The sequence below is a fragment of the Nomascus leucogenys genome, chromosome 1a, assembly GCF_006542625.1.
Source record: "Nomascus leucogenys isolate Asia chromosome 1a, Asia_NLE_v1, whole genome shotgun sequence".
Lineage (NCBI taxonomy): Eukaryota > Metazoa > Chordata > Mammalia > Primates > Hylobatidae > Nomascus > Nomascus leucogenys.
In genome coordinates this window covers 933,697-953,904 of record NC_044381.1, presented here as the reverse complement: position 1 = coordinate 953,904, position 20,208 = coordinate 933,697, and the positions used below count along the sequence as shown (strand labels likewise).

The window sequence follows — 20,208 nt, the reverse complement described above, 5'->3', positions numbered from 1 at the left end:
CTCATCCACTGATGGGTAAAGGGCAAAGAGCTCGGCCTGCCGATTGGTCCTCCGGGCCTCCTCATTCTGCTTCTCAAAGTCCTCGGCACTCACTTGCTGCAGGAGGTTTTCTAGCCGCTTGTCAGGCTGCAGGCTGCGGAGGTCAAAGTCACAGGCAGTGACGGGGCCTTTCCCAGTCACATCGCACAGCACATTTAAGTGGCGGGGGCCTGCCTGTGAGAGAAAACAGTGGGTCTTTGTGAGAGAGACAGCGAATCTAAAATGAGAACTGAAGAATCTTGGATGTCTCAAGACTGCTCCAATTTGGGACTGCAGAATCTCAGCCAGGCCTCAAGTCTTCTGAAGAAACTGGGGATTTGACGAGAATGACATCTTAGCTTCCTGGATCGACTATTCTAAAATTAAATGTCTTCTTGTCACCTGGAAGCAGGTAGTTACTCATCTTATGCAGACAAACCAGTCCTGAGGAAAGGACTGAAAACAGCACTACGTTCCTATCGGTTGTTGGCTTGTTCTTTCCTGGGGCTGGGGGGCCGAGCCTCTTAATGACCCACGCTCATTTCTCACACTAGAGCAAAACAGAGCTGGAGGAAGTTGTAACAAAAACGAGACGGGGCCAGGTGCAGTGGTTTATGCCTTTAATCCCAGTACTTGGGTAGACAAGGTGGGAGGATTGCTTGAGGCCAGGAGTTCAAGACCAGCCTAGGCAACACCATGAGACTCAGTCTCTTCAAAAAAAGAAAAAAAAAAAAGCAAAACTTAGCCAAGCATGGTGGCGTGCACCTACAGTCTTAGCTACTTGGGAGGTTTAGGTAGGAAGACGGCTTGAACCCCCCCCAGGAGTTCAAGGCTGCAGCGAGGTATGATCACCTTTTTTTTGTCTGAAGACAGAGTCTTGCTGCAACACCTAGGCTGGAGTGCAATGGCGCCATCTCAGCTCACTGCAACCTCTGCCTCCCGGGTTCAAGCGATTCTCCTGCATCAGCCTCCCTAGTAGCTGGGACTACAGGCATCCACCACTACATCCGGCTGTTTTTGTATTTTTAGGAGAGATGGGGTTTCACCATATTGTCCAGGCAGTTCTGAAATTCCTGACCTTAGGTGATCTGCCCCCATCAACCTCCCAAAGTGCTGGGATTACAGGGGTGAGCCATTGCGCCCGGCCCCATTTAAGTCTTTACTCCATTTTGGCTGCTATGTAATATGATCACAAGTGACATCCTCTCACGCTTTGCTATATTGTTTTGACAGCAGCAAGTCCCAGGTCCCACCCACAGTCAGGGATGAACATCACAAAGGTGTGAATGTCACAGGCCCAGATGATGAGACAACCATAGAATTTGTCTGCCACACTAATTTTCTGGTAATAATTTAAAGTGCACATCTAGCTTCTGTAATAAAGTACTATTTTTAAAATATTGTGCTCATGCCTGTAATCCCAGCACTTTGGGAGGCTGAGGTGGGTGGATTACCTGAGGTCAGGAGTTCAAGATCAGCCTGGCCAATATAGTGAAACCCCATCGCTACTAAAAATACAAAACAATTAGCTGGGCGTGGTGGCCAGTGCCTATAATCTCAGCTACTTGGGAGGCTGAGGCAGGAGAATCGCTTGAACCCGGGAGGCAGAGGTTGCAATGACCCGAGATTGTGCCACTGTACTCCAGCCTGGGCAACAAGAGCGAGACTCCGTCTCAAAAAATAAGTAAATAAATTATTGTATTAACTTTTTAAAACTGTAACAGAGAAAAAGATTATAAATGACCCTACAAGTTACTAATTTCTTTGTGAAAATTTTTTTTAAAGTTAGCCCAGTTCTAATTACTGTGCTTCTAAGCTTCTAAAGTTAAGGTGTATTTAATAAAGCTAAGAGGAAAGACCGGATTTTTTTTTTTTTTTAGACGGAGTTTCACTTTTTTTTGGCCAGGCTGGAGTGCAATGGCGCAATCTCAGCTCACTGCTGCCTCTGCCTCCCGGGTTCAAGTGATTCTTCTGCCTCAGCCTCCTGAGTAGCTGGCATTACAGGCACATGCCACCACGCCTGGCTAATTTTGTATTTTTAGTAGAGACAGTATTTCACCATGTTGGCCAGGCTGGTCTTGAACTCCTGACCTCAAGTGATCCGCCTGCCTTGGCCTCCCAAAGTGCTGGGATTACAGGCATGAGCCACCACGCCCGGCCACAATGACTTCTTCTGCAATCCAGCCTGGGTGACAAAGTGAAACCCTGTCTCATTAATTAATTAATTCATTCATTCATTCACAAATAAATAGATAGGAGACTGCACCGGGAAATAAAGAGACCTTGTCTTAATCTCCACTCAAAACTTGGTTTTTGAAACTGGAAAATAAGACGATTTGTGAGGAGCCTTCCAAATTAAATTGTGTATAAACACCAAAGCTGAATGTTATGCTTCCAAAGATCAATGTGGGAGTGGGCAACGCTTTTCTACAGGAATTTGGTAACAGTTATTGGATTAAGCAACAACAACAAAAAGGAAAAAATTTGCTATTCAAGCTGTGTCCACTTTTGGCTGCGGTGTGCTTTAAGAAAACAACCTTAAATCAGTCACAAAGTGGATGCTTTATTCCATTAGGAATGTCTTTGTAATTGGGAACTGCGTGCCTTGAACCAAAGACTCAGCAAAAAATGTATAACTGTAATCAACCATATGTTGTAGGACTACAAATGGATTAATGGTAAATATCTATAAAATTTATGGCAAAATGTTATTCTCAAAATTCTACTAAATGGACATACTACTGGACAATTTCTCCGTACTACACATTTTTTGTGACATCTACCTCACAAAAGTACTACTCTACTAGATCATACATTTCTAGCACATAAACTGAATGTGCTAGAAATAATCAACATTAACACTTCAATTAATAATACTTTTGTTTTTCTTAGAATTTATAAGAGTTTGAGGAAAATGAGTTTAATTTCCCAAATTTATTTAAAAGGACGTCAAGGTACATATAAGTCAAAAGTCTAACATTACTCATCCCTTAATCTAGAAATTTCACTTCTAAGAATTTATCCGTAGGGTATAACTGGCAAGTGTGCAAGAATGTGAGGTCAAGAGCATCTCTGAAACAGTTTGTGATAGCAAAACAATAGAAGTAAACTAAATGCCCCCCAAAAGGAAGTATTAAGAGATTTTGGAACTTTCATAAAATAGAATGTTATGCAGCCATTAAAAGAAAGAACCTGGCCAGGTGCGGTGGCTCATGCCTGTAATCCCAGCACTTTGGGAGGCCAAGGTGGGGGGATCACGAGGTCAGGAGATCAAGACCATCCTGGCTAACATTGTGAAACCCCGTCTCTACTAAAAATACAAAAAATTAGTCAGGTGTGGTGGCACATGCCCGTAGTCCTAGCTACTCTGGAGGCTGAGGGAGGAGAATCGCTTGAACCTGGGAGGCAGGTGTTGCAGTTAGCCGAGATCATGCCACCGCACTCCAGCCTGGGCGACAGAGCAAGACTCTGTCTCAAAAACAGAAAGAACACGTATTAATTGGAAGAGAAAGATAATCACAGTATATTGCTAATATGAAAAAGGAAGTTATGCAATATTATGCATAATATAATCTAATTTTTATAAAATCTACATGTACCAAGGAATCTTATCATATACGTGTTTAAATTTTATAAATCTAGCTATGTGGCCTCACCATTCTACCCAATAAGAAGGTGCACAAGAATGAAAGTGGAATTGAAAACATTGCTGTCATCTCACAGTCTGAGATTCTCTCCATGATGAGTATTATTCCAATATTTCAAAACAAACAACTTTTGTACAATTTGGCTCTTTAAAAAAATTTAATAGACACATAATAGTTGTACCTATTTATGGGACACAGTGTAATATCTCAACACCCGTGTACGATGTGTAATGATCAAATCAGGGTAATTAGTGTACCCATTGCCTCAATTATCATTTCTTTGTGTTGGGAACTTTCAAAATCCTTTCTTCTAGCTATTTGGAAATACGGAATAAATTATTATTAATTCTAGTCACCTTACAGTACTATCGAATACCACAACTTATTTCTCCTATCTCGCTTTAATTTTGTAACTGTTAACCAGCCTCTCTATTCCCTTCTCCATCCATCCTTCCCAGCATCTAGTTACCACTATTCTACCCTCTGCTTCTATGAGATTAACTTATTTATCTTCCACATATAAGTGAGATCATGCAGTATTTGTCTTACTGTGCTTGGCTTATTTCACTTAATGTCCTCCAGACTCATCCATGTTGACGCAAATGACAGGATTTCATTCTTTTATGGCTGAAGAGTATTCTATCGTGTATACATCCCACATTTTCTTTATCCATTCTTCTGTTGATGGACACTTACGTTGAGTCCACGTCTTGGCTACTGTGAATGGTGCTGCAATAAAAATGGGAGTGCAGATGTCTCTTTGATATACTCATATCCTTTCCTCTGGACATATATCCAGTAGTGAGACCGCTGGATCATACGATCAACTTGGCTCTTAAACACAGACAGTGGGCCGGGTGCGGTGGCTCACGCCTGTAATCCCAGCACTTTGGGAGGCCAAGGTGGGCGGATCACCTGAGGTCAGGAGTTGGAGATCAGCCTGACCAACACGGAGAAACCCCGTCTCTACTAAAAATACAAAATTGGCCAGGCGTGATGGCGCATGTCCGTAATCCCAGCTACTCGGGAGGCTGAGGCAGAAGAATTGCTTGAACTCGGGAGGTGGAGGTTGTAGTGAGCCGAGATCATGCTATTGCACTCCAGCCTGGCAATAAGAGCAAAACTCCATCTCAAAACAAACAAAAAAAAAAAGAAAACACAACACAGTGACTTGAGTTCTCTGCTAGTATGCTGCAGGAAAGCATGTGCTTTGTGTGTATGCTGGTCTTCACCTATGGTTTCTGGGCGCCAAATTCACCCTTTTATGCTTTGTTCTTTGATGCTGGGTCAGCAAATCATATTTCCGCTGTTTCTGCTGCTCCCTTTAGGTTCTGTCAATAGGGAGCCCTATAGGGTTACCGGATGGTTCAAGGAGGTCAGAGGGCCTGGCTCCTTCCTCTTGCTATTCCTCTCACCTTCGTAGTGACAGTTGGTTCTAGCCTTCAGTTCTTTTGGTACTTCCAGAATCACCCTTACCTTACCTCCTTGAAGGTACCAGCACCAGCCAGGCAATTTCTCCTCCTGTGAGCTGTGAGTCCAGGCTCCATGAGGTTTTTCCCGCCGAGATCCTGAGATAACACCACCAGCTGGGCAGTACCTTCTCAGGGATGTCAGTCCTTGCTCTCAGGCTCCTCTTCTGAGCTTCTACGTTCTGACACCTCCAAGCTCTTCCCCTAGACCCGTAGTCCTCAAATTGTGGTCCTGGGACCAGCAGCAACAGCATCACTTAGGAAATGCTAATTAAAAAGTATGGAGGTTCACCCTCCAGACCTACTGAATCAGAAATTCCAGCAGACAGGGCCCAGCAACCTATGTTTGAACAAACCCTCTGGGAGATTCTGATGAAGCTAAAGTGGAGAACCACTGCCATATACCCCAGCCCCAGGGTGGTGTGCTGTTTTCCATAATGACGATTTTAGGATAGCCTCAATTTTTCCCTTTTGGTTCTCTCAGACCTCCAAAACCGGTTTAATCAATTCCCTGTGTTAAATTTCTTCTGTTGAAATACCTACTGTGGCTTCTGTCTGACTAACATTAAGAGGGACAATTTAATTGGTCAGCATGTAGGGTGAAAATGGAATTTAGTCAAAATTACTGATGAAAAATTCCTTAAATCTCCCATAGAGCAGAGCATCCAGGTATTCTATCCCTCAGTAAGCCTGTCATATTTAGCGCTGGAAATGATAGCTGATTCTACTGTGGAGCTCCAAGTAAGTAGTTGGCTTTGCTTTAGGGGGACCACCTTGTCTGAAAAATTAGTATTATTTTAAAACCTCGAATCATTTCTAGCATGGTGAGATTCCTGTATTATGAAGACACGTGGAAGCTGAAAACTATATTAGTTTACAAGAAGTTCTGTGCAAACTTGAACAAGTTTTTTCTTCTCAATTTTATTTTTCTCATCTATAAAATGGGCAGATTGGACAGCTCAGTAGCGTTAAACACATTCACACTGCAGTATAACCATCACCAGCATCCATCTCCATAATGCCGTTCATCTTGGAAAGCCGAAACTCTACCCATTAAACAATAACTTCCTACTCCCCCCTCCCCCAGCCCGCGGCGACCGCGTTTTGTTTATCCATTCATTATGGATGGATACTTGGGTTGCTTCTACCTTTTGGCTGCTGTGAATAATGCTGCTGTGAACATAGGTGTATAGAGCTTAACTTTTGGAAACATGAAATTTATTTGGCTATTGTTCTTTGGCTGTTTTATGCAAATGAAGGCTGGCTTGCTTTCTGTCTTCTATTTGTTAGAGTGTTTTCTGGAGTTCTTCAAATGACCCCAGGCATTTAAAAAATTAGTTACAGAATAGTGTTAAAAGTTCATCTCACAATATGGACACTTTAACTTGAATTTTAAACTGTAATTACTTTATAAGAATAATGACAACTGGCCAGGCGTGGTGGCTCACACCTGTAATCCCAGCACTTTGGGAGGCCGAGGCAGGTGGATCATAAGGTCAGGAGATCGAGACCATCCTGACTAACATGGTGAAACCCCGTCTCTACTAAAAATACAAAAAGAAATTAGCTGGGCGTGGTGGCGGGTGCCTGTAGTCCCAGCTACTTGGGAGGTTGAGGCAGGAGAATGGCGTGAACCCGGGAGGCGGAGCTTGCAGTGAGCCGAGATCGCATCACTGCACTCCAGCCTGGGCGACACAGCAAGACTCTGTCTCAACAACAACAACAACAAAAAAAAAAGAATAATAAGAATAACAGCAACAGTGACCCGCATTTACTAGGCACTAAGTGTACTTGGCAATATTCTAATTCTTTATGGATATTAACTCATTTAATACTCAAATAACCTCATGAGTTAGTATTATCATCCTTGTTTCCCAGGGGAGGAAACTGAAGCCCAGTAAGTTTAATTATCCTGCCTGAAGTTAGAGAGTTAGTACATGGTAGAATCACTAGGAGAATGCAGGTATTCTGGCTTCAGCACGGAGCTTTACATTACTCTGTAGTTTGCCTTAGGGGCACCAAGAGTCTCCGCAGGAATTGTCGTAGGGATGGGCCCAAGGTGTCTCTGTCCCCCAGTTAGAGGTTTTCCACTTTTTTCTATTTTAATCATTGGGTTTCTGGGTTTTCATTTGAACACCAATTTCTATAGCTACAAATACATTTGAAAAAATATATCACTGCCTCAGATGGTAAAGTTCCTCCTACTTAAACTTTCTATGAGTCTATCTTTATTCTAGTTTGTAAAATCGACAGAATGCCCTGGCAGAAGGGCCCAGTAACCTGGTAACCATGTTTGTTGATAGGAAATACCTGAGCAGCGGGTTCACTGCACTCCAGGGTTTCCGACTCAAACGTCTGTTTCGGAAGCGTCTTGTGAAAATCTTTTCGGGATCCAGTCTTTTTAAAGCCACAAATTTCTGGACTTCCTTGGTTTCTTTTATGGTTGATATTTAATTTGGAGAGAGAAAGAGGGAGAGAGAGAGGCAAACCATTAGATTAAAAATAAAAGTAATGGCTTAAGTGTAGACATGGTGCTGAGAGAGCTTTCAAAGAGGGCACCAATTGTAATTTCTCACATTTAATTATACTCCAGGACTAATACAAGGCTCTGTTGTAATGAGATACAAATTTACCCCCTGGCTGGCTCATTATTAAAGGGAGGCATGGCCTGCGAAAATGCCACTTCAGAGGTGCGGTCATTTCAGCTGTGGGGCATTTGGCTCCGAGCTGAAGCTAAACTATGACCCTAGTGTAAGTGGCTGGAATAAATCTAGCAATGTGCAGAAGCCGCAAATAGAGATCGTTTGAAGATAAAAATAGACAAAACCATTTAATCTTCACATCAATGTTCTTAATAATGAATAAAGCAGGCAGGACACGGTTAAGAAAAAATAAAAATAAATGATTTATCTTTGCAAACATCCTCAATCTCCACTCTATGAACTCTGTTAAAATTGTGTTGAATAATATACAGCTATGGAAAGAGTTTAAAAGAGAATGTCTAGCCTTGTCACTGAAGAAATGAGACAGACCACCATAAGAAAGGTAAAACATATAAGTTGTCAAGTGATGACTAGAGAAACCAACATGTGTATTTCCCATTTTTATGACTCAAAGACATCTTTGGAAAACATGCTGCAAAGTCAAGTGCACAAACACGCGCCATTTTTATTTTTGTTGCGGATACGGGATATCTTATCTTTTATTTTTTTCTGACTTTTATTTTAGGTTCAAGGGATACATGTGCAAATTCATTACATGGGTAAATTGCATGTCACTTAGGTTTGACGTATGAATGATACTGACGTCACCCACGTGGTGACCATAGTACTCAATAGGCAGTTTTTCAACGCACACCTGCTTCCATCCTCCCTTCTCTAGTAGTTCCCGGTGTCTACCGTGTTATCTTTATGCCCATGTTTACCCGATGTTTAGCTCCTGCTTATAAATAAGAACATGTGGTATTTGGTTTTCTGTTCCTGTGTTAATTCATTTAGGATAATGGCCTCCAGCTGCATCCATGTTGTTGCCAAAAAAAAAACCCATGATTTTGTTCTTTGTTATGGCTGTGCAGTATTTCATGGTGTATACGTACCAAATTTTATTTATCTAGTCTCCTGTTGATGGGCATCTAGGTTGATTCCATGTCTTTGCTATTGTGAATTGTGCTGTGATGAACATACGAGTGCATGTGTCTCTTTTGTAGAACAATTTATACTCCTTTGGGTATAGACCCAGTAGCGGGATTGCTGGGTTGAATGGTAGTTCTGTTTTAAGTTCTTTCGGAAATCTTCACACTGCATTCCATAGTGACTGAACTAATTTCCAACATGTTAATTTTTGCCCCTTTTTTTTTTTTTTTTTGAGACAGGGTCTCGTCCTGCTACCCAGCATGGAGTGCAGTGGTGTGATTATAGCTCACTGCAGCCTTGAATTCCTAGGCTCAAGCAATCTTCCCACCTCAGCCTCCCAGTAGGTGAGAGTATAGGTACATGCCACCATACCCGGCTAATTTTTTCTTTTTTCTTTTTTCCGTTTATTTTGATGTTTTGTAGAGACATGGTCTTGCTACATTGCACAGGCTGGTCTCAACCTCCTGGCTTCAAATAATCCTCCTGCTTCAGCCTCCCAAAATGCTGGGATTACAAGCGTAAGCCACATGCCCAGTCTATTTTTTGACTTTTCAATAACAGGCATTCTGACTGTTGTGAGTTGGTATCACGTTGTGGTTTTGATTTGTATTTATTTAATAATTAGTGACGTTGAGCATTTTTTCATATATTTTTTGGCCACGTGTATGTCTTCTTTTGAGAAGTATCTGTTCATGTCCTTTGCCCATTTTTAAATGGGGTTGTTTTTTGCATGTTGAATTATCTAAGTTCCTTATAGATTCTGGATATCAGACATTCTTCAGATTTACAGTTTGCGAATATTTTCTCCTATTCAGTAGGTTGTCAGTTTACTCTGTTGATAGTTTCTTCTGCTGTGCAGAAGCTCTTTAGTATAATTAAGTCCCACTTGTCAATTTTTGTTTTTGTTACAATTACTTTTGGGGACTTATTCATAAATTCTTTACCAAGGCCAATGGCCAGAATAGTATTTCCCAGTTTTTTTCTCTAGGGTTTTTGTAATTTTAGGTCTTACATTTAAGTCCTTAATCCATCTTGAGTTAATGTTTGTATATGATTAAAGGGAGGGGTCCAGTTTCAATCTTCTGTATATGACTAGCCAGTTACTCCAGCACCATTTATTGAATAGGGAGATCTTTCCTCATGGCTTGTTACTGTCAGCTTCGTCAAAGATCAGATGGCTGTAGGTGTGCAGCTTTATTTCTGGTTCTTTATCTTGTTCTATTGGTCTACGTGTCTGTTTTTGTACCTGGACTATGCTGTATTGGTCACTGTAGCCTTGTAGTGTAGTATGAAGTCACACAGTGTGATGCCACCAGCTTTGTTCTTTTTGCTTAAGATTGCTTTGGCTATTCAGGTTTTTTGGTTCCACACGAATTTTGGAATAGGTTTTTTTTTTAATTCTGTGAAAAAATGATGTTGGCAGTTTAGATAGGAATAGTAGTGAATCTCAAAATCTCTTTGGGCACTATGGCTGTTTTAATAATATTGATTCTTCCTATCCACGAGCACGGAATATTTGTCCATTTGTTTGTGTCACCTCTGATCTCTTTCAGTGTGTTTCATAATTCTCATTGTAGAGATCTTTCACCTCCTTGATTAGCAGTATTCCTAGGTATTTTATTCAAAAGAATAAAATAAATGGAATTGCATTCTTGATTTGGCTCTCAACTTAGACATTACTGGTGTGTGGAAATGTTACTGACTTTTGTACATTGATTTTGTATCCTGAAACTTTACTGAAGTTGTTTATCAGTTCTAGGAGCCTTTTAGCAGGGTCTGCAGTGTTTTCTGGGTACAGAATTATATTGCCTGCACTATGACAGAGCTAGTTTGACTTCCTCTCTTCCTATTGGGATGTCTTTTATTTCTTTTTCTTGCCTGATTTCTCTGGCTAGCACTTCCAGTACCATGTTGATATAAGTGGTGGGAGTAGGCATCCTTGTTTTGTTCCAGTTCTCAAGAGGAATGCTTCCAGCTTTTGTCCATTCAGTATGATGTTGGCTGTGGATAGTTGAATAATAGATGGCTCTTATTATTTTGAGGTATGTTCTTTCAATGCCTAATTTGTTGAGGGTTTTTAACATGAAGGGATGTTGAATTTTGTTAAAAGCCTTTTCTGTGTCTATTGAGATTATCCTGTGGTTTTTGTTTTTAATTCTGTTTATATGATGAGTCTCATTTATTGATTTGTGTATGGTGAACCGACCTCGCATCCCAGGAATAAAGCCTACTTGATTGTGATGAATTAACTTTTCAATGTGCTGCTGGCTTTGGTTTGCAGTATTTTGTTGAGGATTTTTGTGTTGATGTTCATCAGGGATATCGGCATGAAGTTTTCTTTTCTGCTGTGTCTCTCCCAGGTTTTGGTATCAGAATGATGCTGGCTTTGCAGAATGAGTTAAAGAGGAGTCCTTCCCCCTTGAATTTTTGAAATAATTTCAGTAGGATTGGTACTAGCTCTTCTTTGTATGTCTGGTATAATTTGGCTGTGAATCCATCTGATTAAGGGCTTTTTGGGCTGCGTTTTGTATTACTGATTCAATTTCAGAACTCATTATTGGTCTGTTCAAGATTTCAATTTCTTCCTGCTTCAATTTTAGGGGGCTTGTGTGTTTCCAGGAATCTATCCATTTCTTCTACGTTTTCTAGTTTGTGTGCATAGAGGTATTTATAACAGTGTCTGAGGACTTTTTATATTTCTGAGGCATCAGTTGTACTGTCATTTTTGTCATTCCTGATTGTGCTTATTTGGATCGATCTTCTGTCTTGTTTTCTTTATTAATCTAGTTAGTGGTCTATAAACCCTGTTTATTTTTTTGAATAACAAACTTTTGGTTTCATAGATCTTTTGTACGGATTTTCACGTCTTAATTTTTTTCAGCTATGATTTTGGTTATTTCTTTTCTTCTGCTGGCTTTGGGTTTGGTTTACTATTGTTTTTCTAGTTCCTCCAGGTCACACACCATTTTGTTTGATTTCCTGAACTATAGAAAAACCACCAAGCTAGTAAAGGGACATGAGGTGATATTGCAAGGTATTAGGCAGATCAAATGCCAGATAGATAAAGTAAGAAATGTAAGAGAGCTACTAGCAATTATACAAATACAAAGTTTATAACTCTGGCACAGAGAGCAGGTATTTGACCAATTTTAGTTGACTGAATTAATTAAAGAATAAGATGTCCCGGTGATGTCTGTAGGAAGAACAGGACACTCTCCCTGGATTTTATTGTGTTCTGAAGACAATTTGTTTTGAGCCAAAAAAAAGAAAAAAAAAACAAAACAAGAATTAGCCTAGAAAAGAGGTAAGACTAGCTTGGTGACTAATTCAAGTCAAGGCTTACCATAATGGGCCATCTTTTCTTTTTTTTTTTTTTTTTTTTTTGACACAGAGTCTCGCTCTGTCACCCAGGCTGGAGTGCAGTGGCACAATCTCCGCTCACTGCAAGCTCCGCCTCCCGGGTTCACGCCATTCTCCTGCCTCAGCCTCCTGAGTAGCTGGGACTACAGGCGCCAACCACCACACCCAGCTAATTTTTTTGTATTTTTAGTAGAGACAGGGTTTCACTATGTTAGCCAGGATGGTCTTGATCTCCTGACCTTGTGATCTGCCCGCCTTGGCCTCCCAAAGTGCTGGGATTACAGATGTGAGCCACCGTGCCCGGCCATAATGGGCTATCTTTAGCGTCCCCTGGCCACTTGAATTTCTCTGACCCAAACCTATGTTGCTAGGGCTGGGTGAAAAGCACGCTAAATTGGGGAAATGAAAAAAAAAATAAACAAGGTGAACTCTGAATAAGGAAGTAAGACTAAACATTCAAAAAGGATTTCAAGAAAAATATACAGGCTGGGTGCAGTGGCTCACACCTGTAATCCCAGCACTCTGGGAGGCCAAGGCGGGAGGACCACTTGAGCCCAAGAGTTTGAGACCAGCCTGGGTGACATGGTGAAACCGCATCTCTACAAAAAACACAAAAAATTAGCCGAGTATGGTACCACCTGCCTGTAGTCTCAGCTACTTGGGAGGATGAGATGGGAGGATTGCTGGATTGTCCATTAACAGAGTTATTTGAGAGAGATTCTCAGACAGATTTAATAAACCTGCTAGCTTCTTAACAGTCACTCTCGCAAATATAAATGTAGGCAACAACATATCTGTGTATGCTGACTGGATAAACTTTCCTAGTGCATAAAGTGACTGTTTTGGACTCTCCCGTAAGGGCTCAAAGAAAAAAAAAATCTGTGTGATCTAACATCCTGGCTGGGGGTCAGGGGACAAAAACCAACCCAAGTAGTGACAAATATATGCAAATATTAAATTATCCCCTAAAATTATGCTACCGCAAATAACAATATACTGAACGAGTGATGTTTCTTGAAAAATCCAATTTTAGGGGGAAAAAATTACCAAAGAATTTATCTAACATTAATTTATTCTAACATTGAAACAAACAGTTAATTAAAATTCAAATTTCCCACATTAGTATTTGCCCTTTGCCTTTTTTTTTTTTAAGGACCTGTGCATTTTAAAGGGTATTGATGTCAAAGGTTTAGTATGACATGACACGAAGGTTTACAAGGAGACCTTTTTGGGCCACAGAAATAAAAATCAGGAAGCAGCTACCTAAAGACCTTTTGTGTGTGAGGCTTAGCAACCAGAACTATATCAGCTTTAGCATTACTTTTTGTCTTATAATAAAATGCAGCTATTTCCAACAGTGTTTATTTACAAGGGAACATCTCTCTCTCTCTCTGACACACACACACACACACACACACACACACACACTTACAGGTGTGTGCCTGTTTCTATTATCCTCAAGTTATTTCTCTCTGTGCCTCTGTTTCTTCATAGGGTAAAGCATGAACATGAGGTGAATTCTAAGATATTTTCGCCAGCTTTAATATTTTATGAGAAAAAGTTCATGCACTGTATCTGAAAAAATCAAACTCAATTTCTTTTTCTGTTTGTTTCTGTTTTTGGAGACAGAGTCTGGCTCCTTCACCCAGGCTGGAGTACAGTGGCATGATCTTGGCTCACTGCAACCTCTGCTTCCCGAGTTCAAGCAATTGTCCTGTCTCAGCCTCTCAAGTAGCTGGGATCACAGGCACGCGCCACCGTACCCAGCTAATTTTTGTATTTTTAGTAGAAATGGGGTTTTGCCATGTGGGCCAGGCTGGTCTCGAACTCCTGACCTCAGGTGATCCACCCACCTCTGCCTCCCAAAGTGCCGCGATTACAGGCATAAGCTACCCCAACCGGCCCTAAAATCAAATTTTCTCCTCAAAAGATGCTTAACTTTTGGGACCATCAAATTTATTGGGCTATTGTTCTTTGGCTATTGTACACAAATGATGCTTGCTTTCTTTTCTGTCTTCCATTTTGTTAGAGTGTTTGTGGGAGTTTTTCACATGGACCCCACAGTCAATGACAAATGGGCATTAACAAATTAGTTACACAATAGTGTTAAAAGTTCAGTTCACAATATGTACGCTTTAAGCCTTCAGAGTTTTTGCTATGGAAAGCATTAAGACTAGCATCTTCTATGACTGTTTGAAACCAGAGCCAACTTTCCCTCTCTTCCTCATACTAGGTTTAACATCTACTTCCCCATTTAAAAATCTCAGGAAGTCTCAAAGCTCCCTGACGGCAGCAAGGGTGAACCTGGCTGGGGAGGAGAGGACAAGGGTTGGCAAGCATGTAAAGATGACTCATTCCAGAAGTGCTGGCCGCAGAAGGAACCATCACTGGGTAGGCAGTGAGACTGCTGGCTCACTGCCACTGGCTACAAGAGAGTCCCAGCCTCATTACCCCACCCTGGCAATGGAGTCAAATAAAGCCGAGTTCCTGTTGCACCTACATGCAGACAGGAGAAAAATGGGGAAGTAGGCCAATGGCAAGAAAAATGATTCTCATGAAATGAACTCGACCTATTGCTTCGCAGGAGATCTGCATTCCTTTTCTTAAAACACTATTCTAACACGTTTGAAACAATCCAAAGACCAAGCACATTTTGAGAGCATTCTCCTTAAAGACAGTGTGGTGGAGCAGGCAGAATCCAGGCTCTAGAGTCAGAAGGAACTGGGTGCAGATGCTGGCTCCTTAATGTACTAAGAGACCTTGGGCAAGTGCCTTAGTCTCTCTGAGTCACAGTTTCCTCAAGTATGAAATAGGGGGAAATGTTGCTCATTTTGAGGACCTATTGTGAAGATTAGAAAATAATGTGTTCCTCATCTTCTTTTTCCTCTTCCCTACCGTCTCTTTCCTTTCACATCCTCTTCCTCCTTTCCCTTCTCTCCCTTCCTGTACAATTTGGTGCTAAAATCATAAGGTGCATCAGAACAAGGCAGCCCTCCATGCCTTGGGGTAGGGAGTAGCCGAGGAGGTCCAGAATAGGAAGTTGAATCTCAAACACGGTGAGGATGCATCCATTTAAGACGGACGGCCTGGCATGGAAAATGAGAACCCATATGGTGTGAGGAGGGCATCCAAGCTGCACCAGGCTGGTGTGTGTGAACAGAGCCTGGAGAGACTTAGTGGGGAGGGAGTCTACGTACCACAGGTCAAGAGTGGCTCTGTGACTTCCACAGCTGGATTTTGCTCTTTGTTACCACATAGGCTGATGAGCCGGGCGTGCTTTTCATACTTTTAGAAAGCAAATAGCTAAGCACCTTGACAGCTAGCACAACAAATGCATGTCATAATAAGCAATTATTGATCAGGGAGACATTTTTATGGTGTTTTGGGAGTAACTGAATTATACGCACTGATGTGTTTGAATTTTAATTGTTTACCAGTTCACTGGGAGTAAAATATGGAGTAACAAAACAGATGATACCCCATTCCTTGATATCTCAGCTCTCCTTGAGCTCAACCTTCCTTCAGAATTACCTTAATCACCCCAGATGAAAAACAAAGTCTAAAGACTTTTATGATGCTGCCCATAACACTCATGAAATGTTTCAGTCTCTGCGGCAAGAATAAATATAGTATGTAAACAAGTTTAATTACTTAAGAGTTCAGCTCTCCACCAAGCATCAAAAACATTCTGAAGTTTATCCCTCTTTGGTTCATTTAGAGAACATGACAGAAGAAATAAAGCTTAAAATCGTTAATATCACCCAAAGGATGTCATCAAATATTGATCTACATAACGTTATCAAAATATGCAGATAAAAGGTGGGACAAACAAGCAAACACGACACTATGCTAATCAGTAAACCAGTAATCATTTTCAAAAGTCATGGGGAGAAAAGTACTATTGTTTTTAGAACAAGGACACCAAATTTGGTGCTGTAGACATGAATGATAGAATGGAAATCGTTTAATAAATCTTCCAGTCTAAGTAACACAAACATATCAAGTAAGAAAATACATTTTCTCCAATGTACTGGAGATCATGTATTTTACATTTTTGTGTAACTTAATCTTTCTCTGTTAGGTTTAAAAAGAAATCTAAAAATTTCCTCTACCCTTCATGGGCAGCATTATGTGTATGATTTAAATGTCTCAATTATAGAACTTGAGTGGCAAATGCCCTATAGAATGATGAGGGTGGGAGGGAACGCAAGCGGCCATTACTCTACTCCTCTGCCCCCTAAGTGGGATTCAAAACCATTACCACAGCTAGCAAGGACATAAAAGCCTATCTCTAGATATTATAGAGAAATGTGACATCAGCAAGGAGATAATTGAGGAATAAAGGAGCTAACTAAATCAGTGTTTGACTGCATGGTTCTGGATAACAAAGGCATGTCCTTATAAGGCAAAGCGGCTTCATTAAGTATGGTCCTCCAGAGGAAGGCAGGTCCCCCCCTCCATGGTACATTCAATATATGGGAGAGAATTCTGTGTTCATTCCTTTGACACGCTAATATAAGTATGTTTTCTGATATGTACTACTTAATAAATATAATAGCTAATATTTATTGAATTATTATTATATATGCTACCAAAGTATTTCACTTGCAGGGAATATTTGGGATAAATGGAATTGATTTCTTCTAATTTAATGGTCCAAGGCAGATTTTACATCACGGGCACTATAGTCCCAGCACCCCACAAAGGACACTCCCATGTCCTTTTGTAGTCAGCCCCCTTCCCCACTCCCAGACCCTGGTAACCATGGACCTGTTTTCCATCCCTGTAGCTTTATCTTTTCCAGAATGTCAGATACATGGAATCATGCAGTTATCTTTTTTGTCTGGCTTTTTTTTTTTTTTTTTTTTAAGACAGAATCTCAATTTGTTGCCCAGGCTGGAGTACAATGGCATGATCTCAGCTCACTGCAACCTTCGCCTCCCGAGTTCAAGAGATTCTCCTGCCTCAGCCTCCCGAGTAACTGGGACTACAGGCACGTGCCACCACGCCCGGCTAATTTTTGTAGTTTTAGTAGAGATGGGGTTTCACCATGTTGGTCAGGCTGGTCTGGAACTCCTGACCTCAAGTGATCCACCTGCCTCAGCCTTCCAAAGTGCTGGGATTACAGGTGTGAGCCACCATGCCTGGGCTTTGTCTGGCTTCTTTCACTTAGCATACTGTATCTGAGATTCATCCATGTTGTTGTATATATCAATTGTTTGTTCCATTTCACTGCTGAGTAATATTCCATTGTATGGATTTACCAAAGTTTGTTTATCTACTACCCAACTGAGTACAATCTGGGTTTTGTTCCAGTTTTTGGCAATTACAAATAAAACTGCTCTACAGGTTTGGCAATTACAAATAAAACTGCTAAACTGCTATATTTGCATATAGGTTTTATGTAAACACTCAAGAGTGGGACTTATGGTTGGATGGTTAAGTGCATACTTAACTGGGATTTTAGAACACATAAGGAAAGGAAACTTGGTGATAGGAAACTGTATTCAGAAAGTAGGTGTAATAGCTTCCAGATTAAAATAATAACTAAAAGAAGACTGGAGGAATTTAAATTTTATTTTAATAAATAATACCCAGCACTGGCAAGGATATGGGAACATGCCAGTTTCATGCCCAGTTGGTAATGGAATGAAATAGCACGACTTTTCTGGAGAAGAATTTGGCAGTACCTATCAGAGCATACCATGTACACTGGCTTCATTTCTACCCTCAGAAATATTCACACACATGTGTAGGGGCAAATGTGCAGATATGTTTGTTTCAGTATTATTTGCAATTATGAAAAATGGAGACAACCAAAATGGTCATTTAGTTTCAACAACTTATGACACATTCCTTCACCCTTTGAACACTAGGCAGCATTTCAGTAGAATGGGATATAGGTCTGACATGGACAGTTATTTTAAAGAAATGTTTGTAATATATAAATACATACATTAATACATATATCTTCATGTGAAAAATATAAATAGGCAAATATCTTTTTGTGAGGGTATGAAAAGATCTGGAAGCTACACAGCTGGGCTTTACGCAGTGAAGAGTGAGTTAAGGAAAGCGTAGGATGCTGGTAAGTAGTGAGGCATGAGATTTGCCTTTTCCTTAATGCACCTCCATATTACTTGATTTCTTTCAAAACAATCATACATTATTTGGCGCATAACCAATTACAGGAGAGCTAATCAATCATTAATTAACAAACGGCCAGCAACCCCTATTGCATCCTCCTCCAACTTTCTAGTAAACCACTTACGAAGACACAGAAAAACTGGAAACTCATCCAAATGAAGAGATACCTTAATGCCTGAATCTGGACAGAACCTCTGTGGATCAGATGGAGCTGGAAAGAGAAGGATGTACCAAACTTTGTCTCCCCAGAGGGGAACTCACTGAATAAAGATAAGAAGGTGTTGTACACCTTCCTGCCCACGAGTCCCTGGTCAGTGTCTATACAGAAATCTGAATTCTCCTTCTTCATAATAGTGGCTTATCTATGAAGCCATCACAGCTTCCACCTGGTTTCATTTATATGAATTAACACCTTCTCCTTGTCCTTCTCCTTCTACCATCATTCTAAAACAACACAGATACAACTCACAGAAAGCAAGTTAAAAATGTAGTATGTGAGGTTGGGAGATGAAGGGCATCTGGCAATAGTGTACTGGATTCTCCCCACAGATAAAATACGACAGATGCACATAGAGACAGAATGAGCCCTGGGAGGAGTGTGTGCTAGGAATTATAGTTTTCATGGGCAGAGTGTTAGATTCAGAGTGCAAGAGAACGAGGCAGAGGGATAGAAAGAGATGCAATTTTTCTCTAAGAAAGCTTGCCAGAAACTGACAATGAGTTCTGAAGTTGTACACTTCTCCCTGTCCACTAGGTGACCTTTGAGAAGGGAACTGCTCCATTACACAGGGGTGCAGAGAACTGGGCCAATGGTAATCCCATCCCTAGAATGTTGCCAAACATAAAGTTAAAACAGATATTCCTTTCTTTTTTAGGGGAACAAGATGCAAAAACTTGCATAGAATAAATATATGGATAACCATTGCTTCTATAGAAAAGATAAAAACAAATGGAGACACATAAGGGAACAGAAGCAACAGTCAAGTGGCTAATGGTCTGGATTAATGCTTTAATCCCATACTCTTAGAAAATAATAATAAGTTTGTGAATCAAATTTTAAGCATGATGCCAAAATTAAATATAAGGAAAAATATTAATATAGATTTAACGATATAAATAATTCTGAATGTTGAAAATTAAAAACAACTTTAAAAGACAAAAGGCATACTGGGGAAGACATTTTTAATACATGATAGACAAGGGTTAATATCTTTAACAAATAAAGTGCTTATAAAAATAAATCAGACTAGACAAATATATTAATAGGGATGCACAAATTTCATGAATAAGCAGAGCACCAGGAAAAATAAAAAATGGCCAAGAAATATATAGAAGAAAGATGCCTAATGTAATAATAAAAGAAAATGAAAGTAAAAGACAATCTTTTAACAAGTAAAATTGGAAATGTTGATAAATTATAACATCTAATATTCTTGAGGATTCATACATATAGTGTCAATAATCTTTTTTTTTTTTTTGAGATGGCGTTTCACTCTTGTTGCCCAGGCTGGAGTGCAATGGTGCGATCTCGGCTCACCAAAACCTCTGCCTCCCAGTTTAGCTATTTTTAGAGGATCAAGTGATTCTCCTGCCTCAGCCTCCCAAGTAGCTGGGATTACAGACATGCACCACCATGCCCGGCTAATTTTGTATTTTTAGTAGAGATGGGGCTTTTCCATGTTGGTCAGGCTGGTCTCGAACTCCTGACCTCAGGTGATCCACCCATCTCAGCCTCGCAAAGTGCTGGGATTACAGGTGTGAGCCACCACGCCCGGCTTTTTTTTTTGAGACAGGGTCTTTCTCTGTTGCCTGGGCTGGGGTGCAGTGGTGCAGTCATCGCTCACTACAGCCTTGACCTCCTGGACTCAAGTGATCCTCCTGTCTCAGCCTCCTGAGTAGCTAGGACTACAGGTGCACGTCATCACACCCAGTTAA

The 20,208-nt window shown here is 40.6% G+C and overlaps 1 protein-coding gene across 1 annotated transcript in view; it reads right to left on the bottom strand.

Annotated features, from left to right (window-relative positions):
* DOCK8 (dedicator of cytokinesis 8) overlaps positions 1 to 20,208 on the bottom strand; it is a 240,320-nt gene that overhangs the window by 148,508 nt on the left and 71,604 nt on the right. Inside the window, exons 5-6 of the mRNA XM_030815609.1 lie at positions 7,445 to 7,568; positions 1 to 213 (exon numbers count right to left, since the gene is read on the bottom strand). Of these exons, the coding sequence (XP_030671469.1) occupies positions 1 to 213; positions 7,445 to 7,568 (337 nt within the window). The remainder of the gene's footprint in view (positions 214 to 7,444; positions 7,569 to 20,208) is intronic.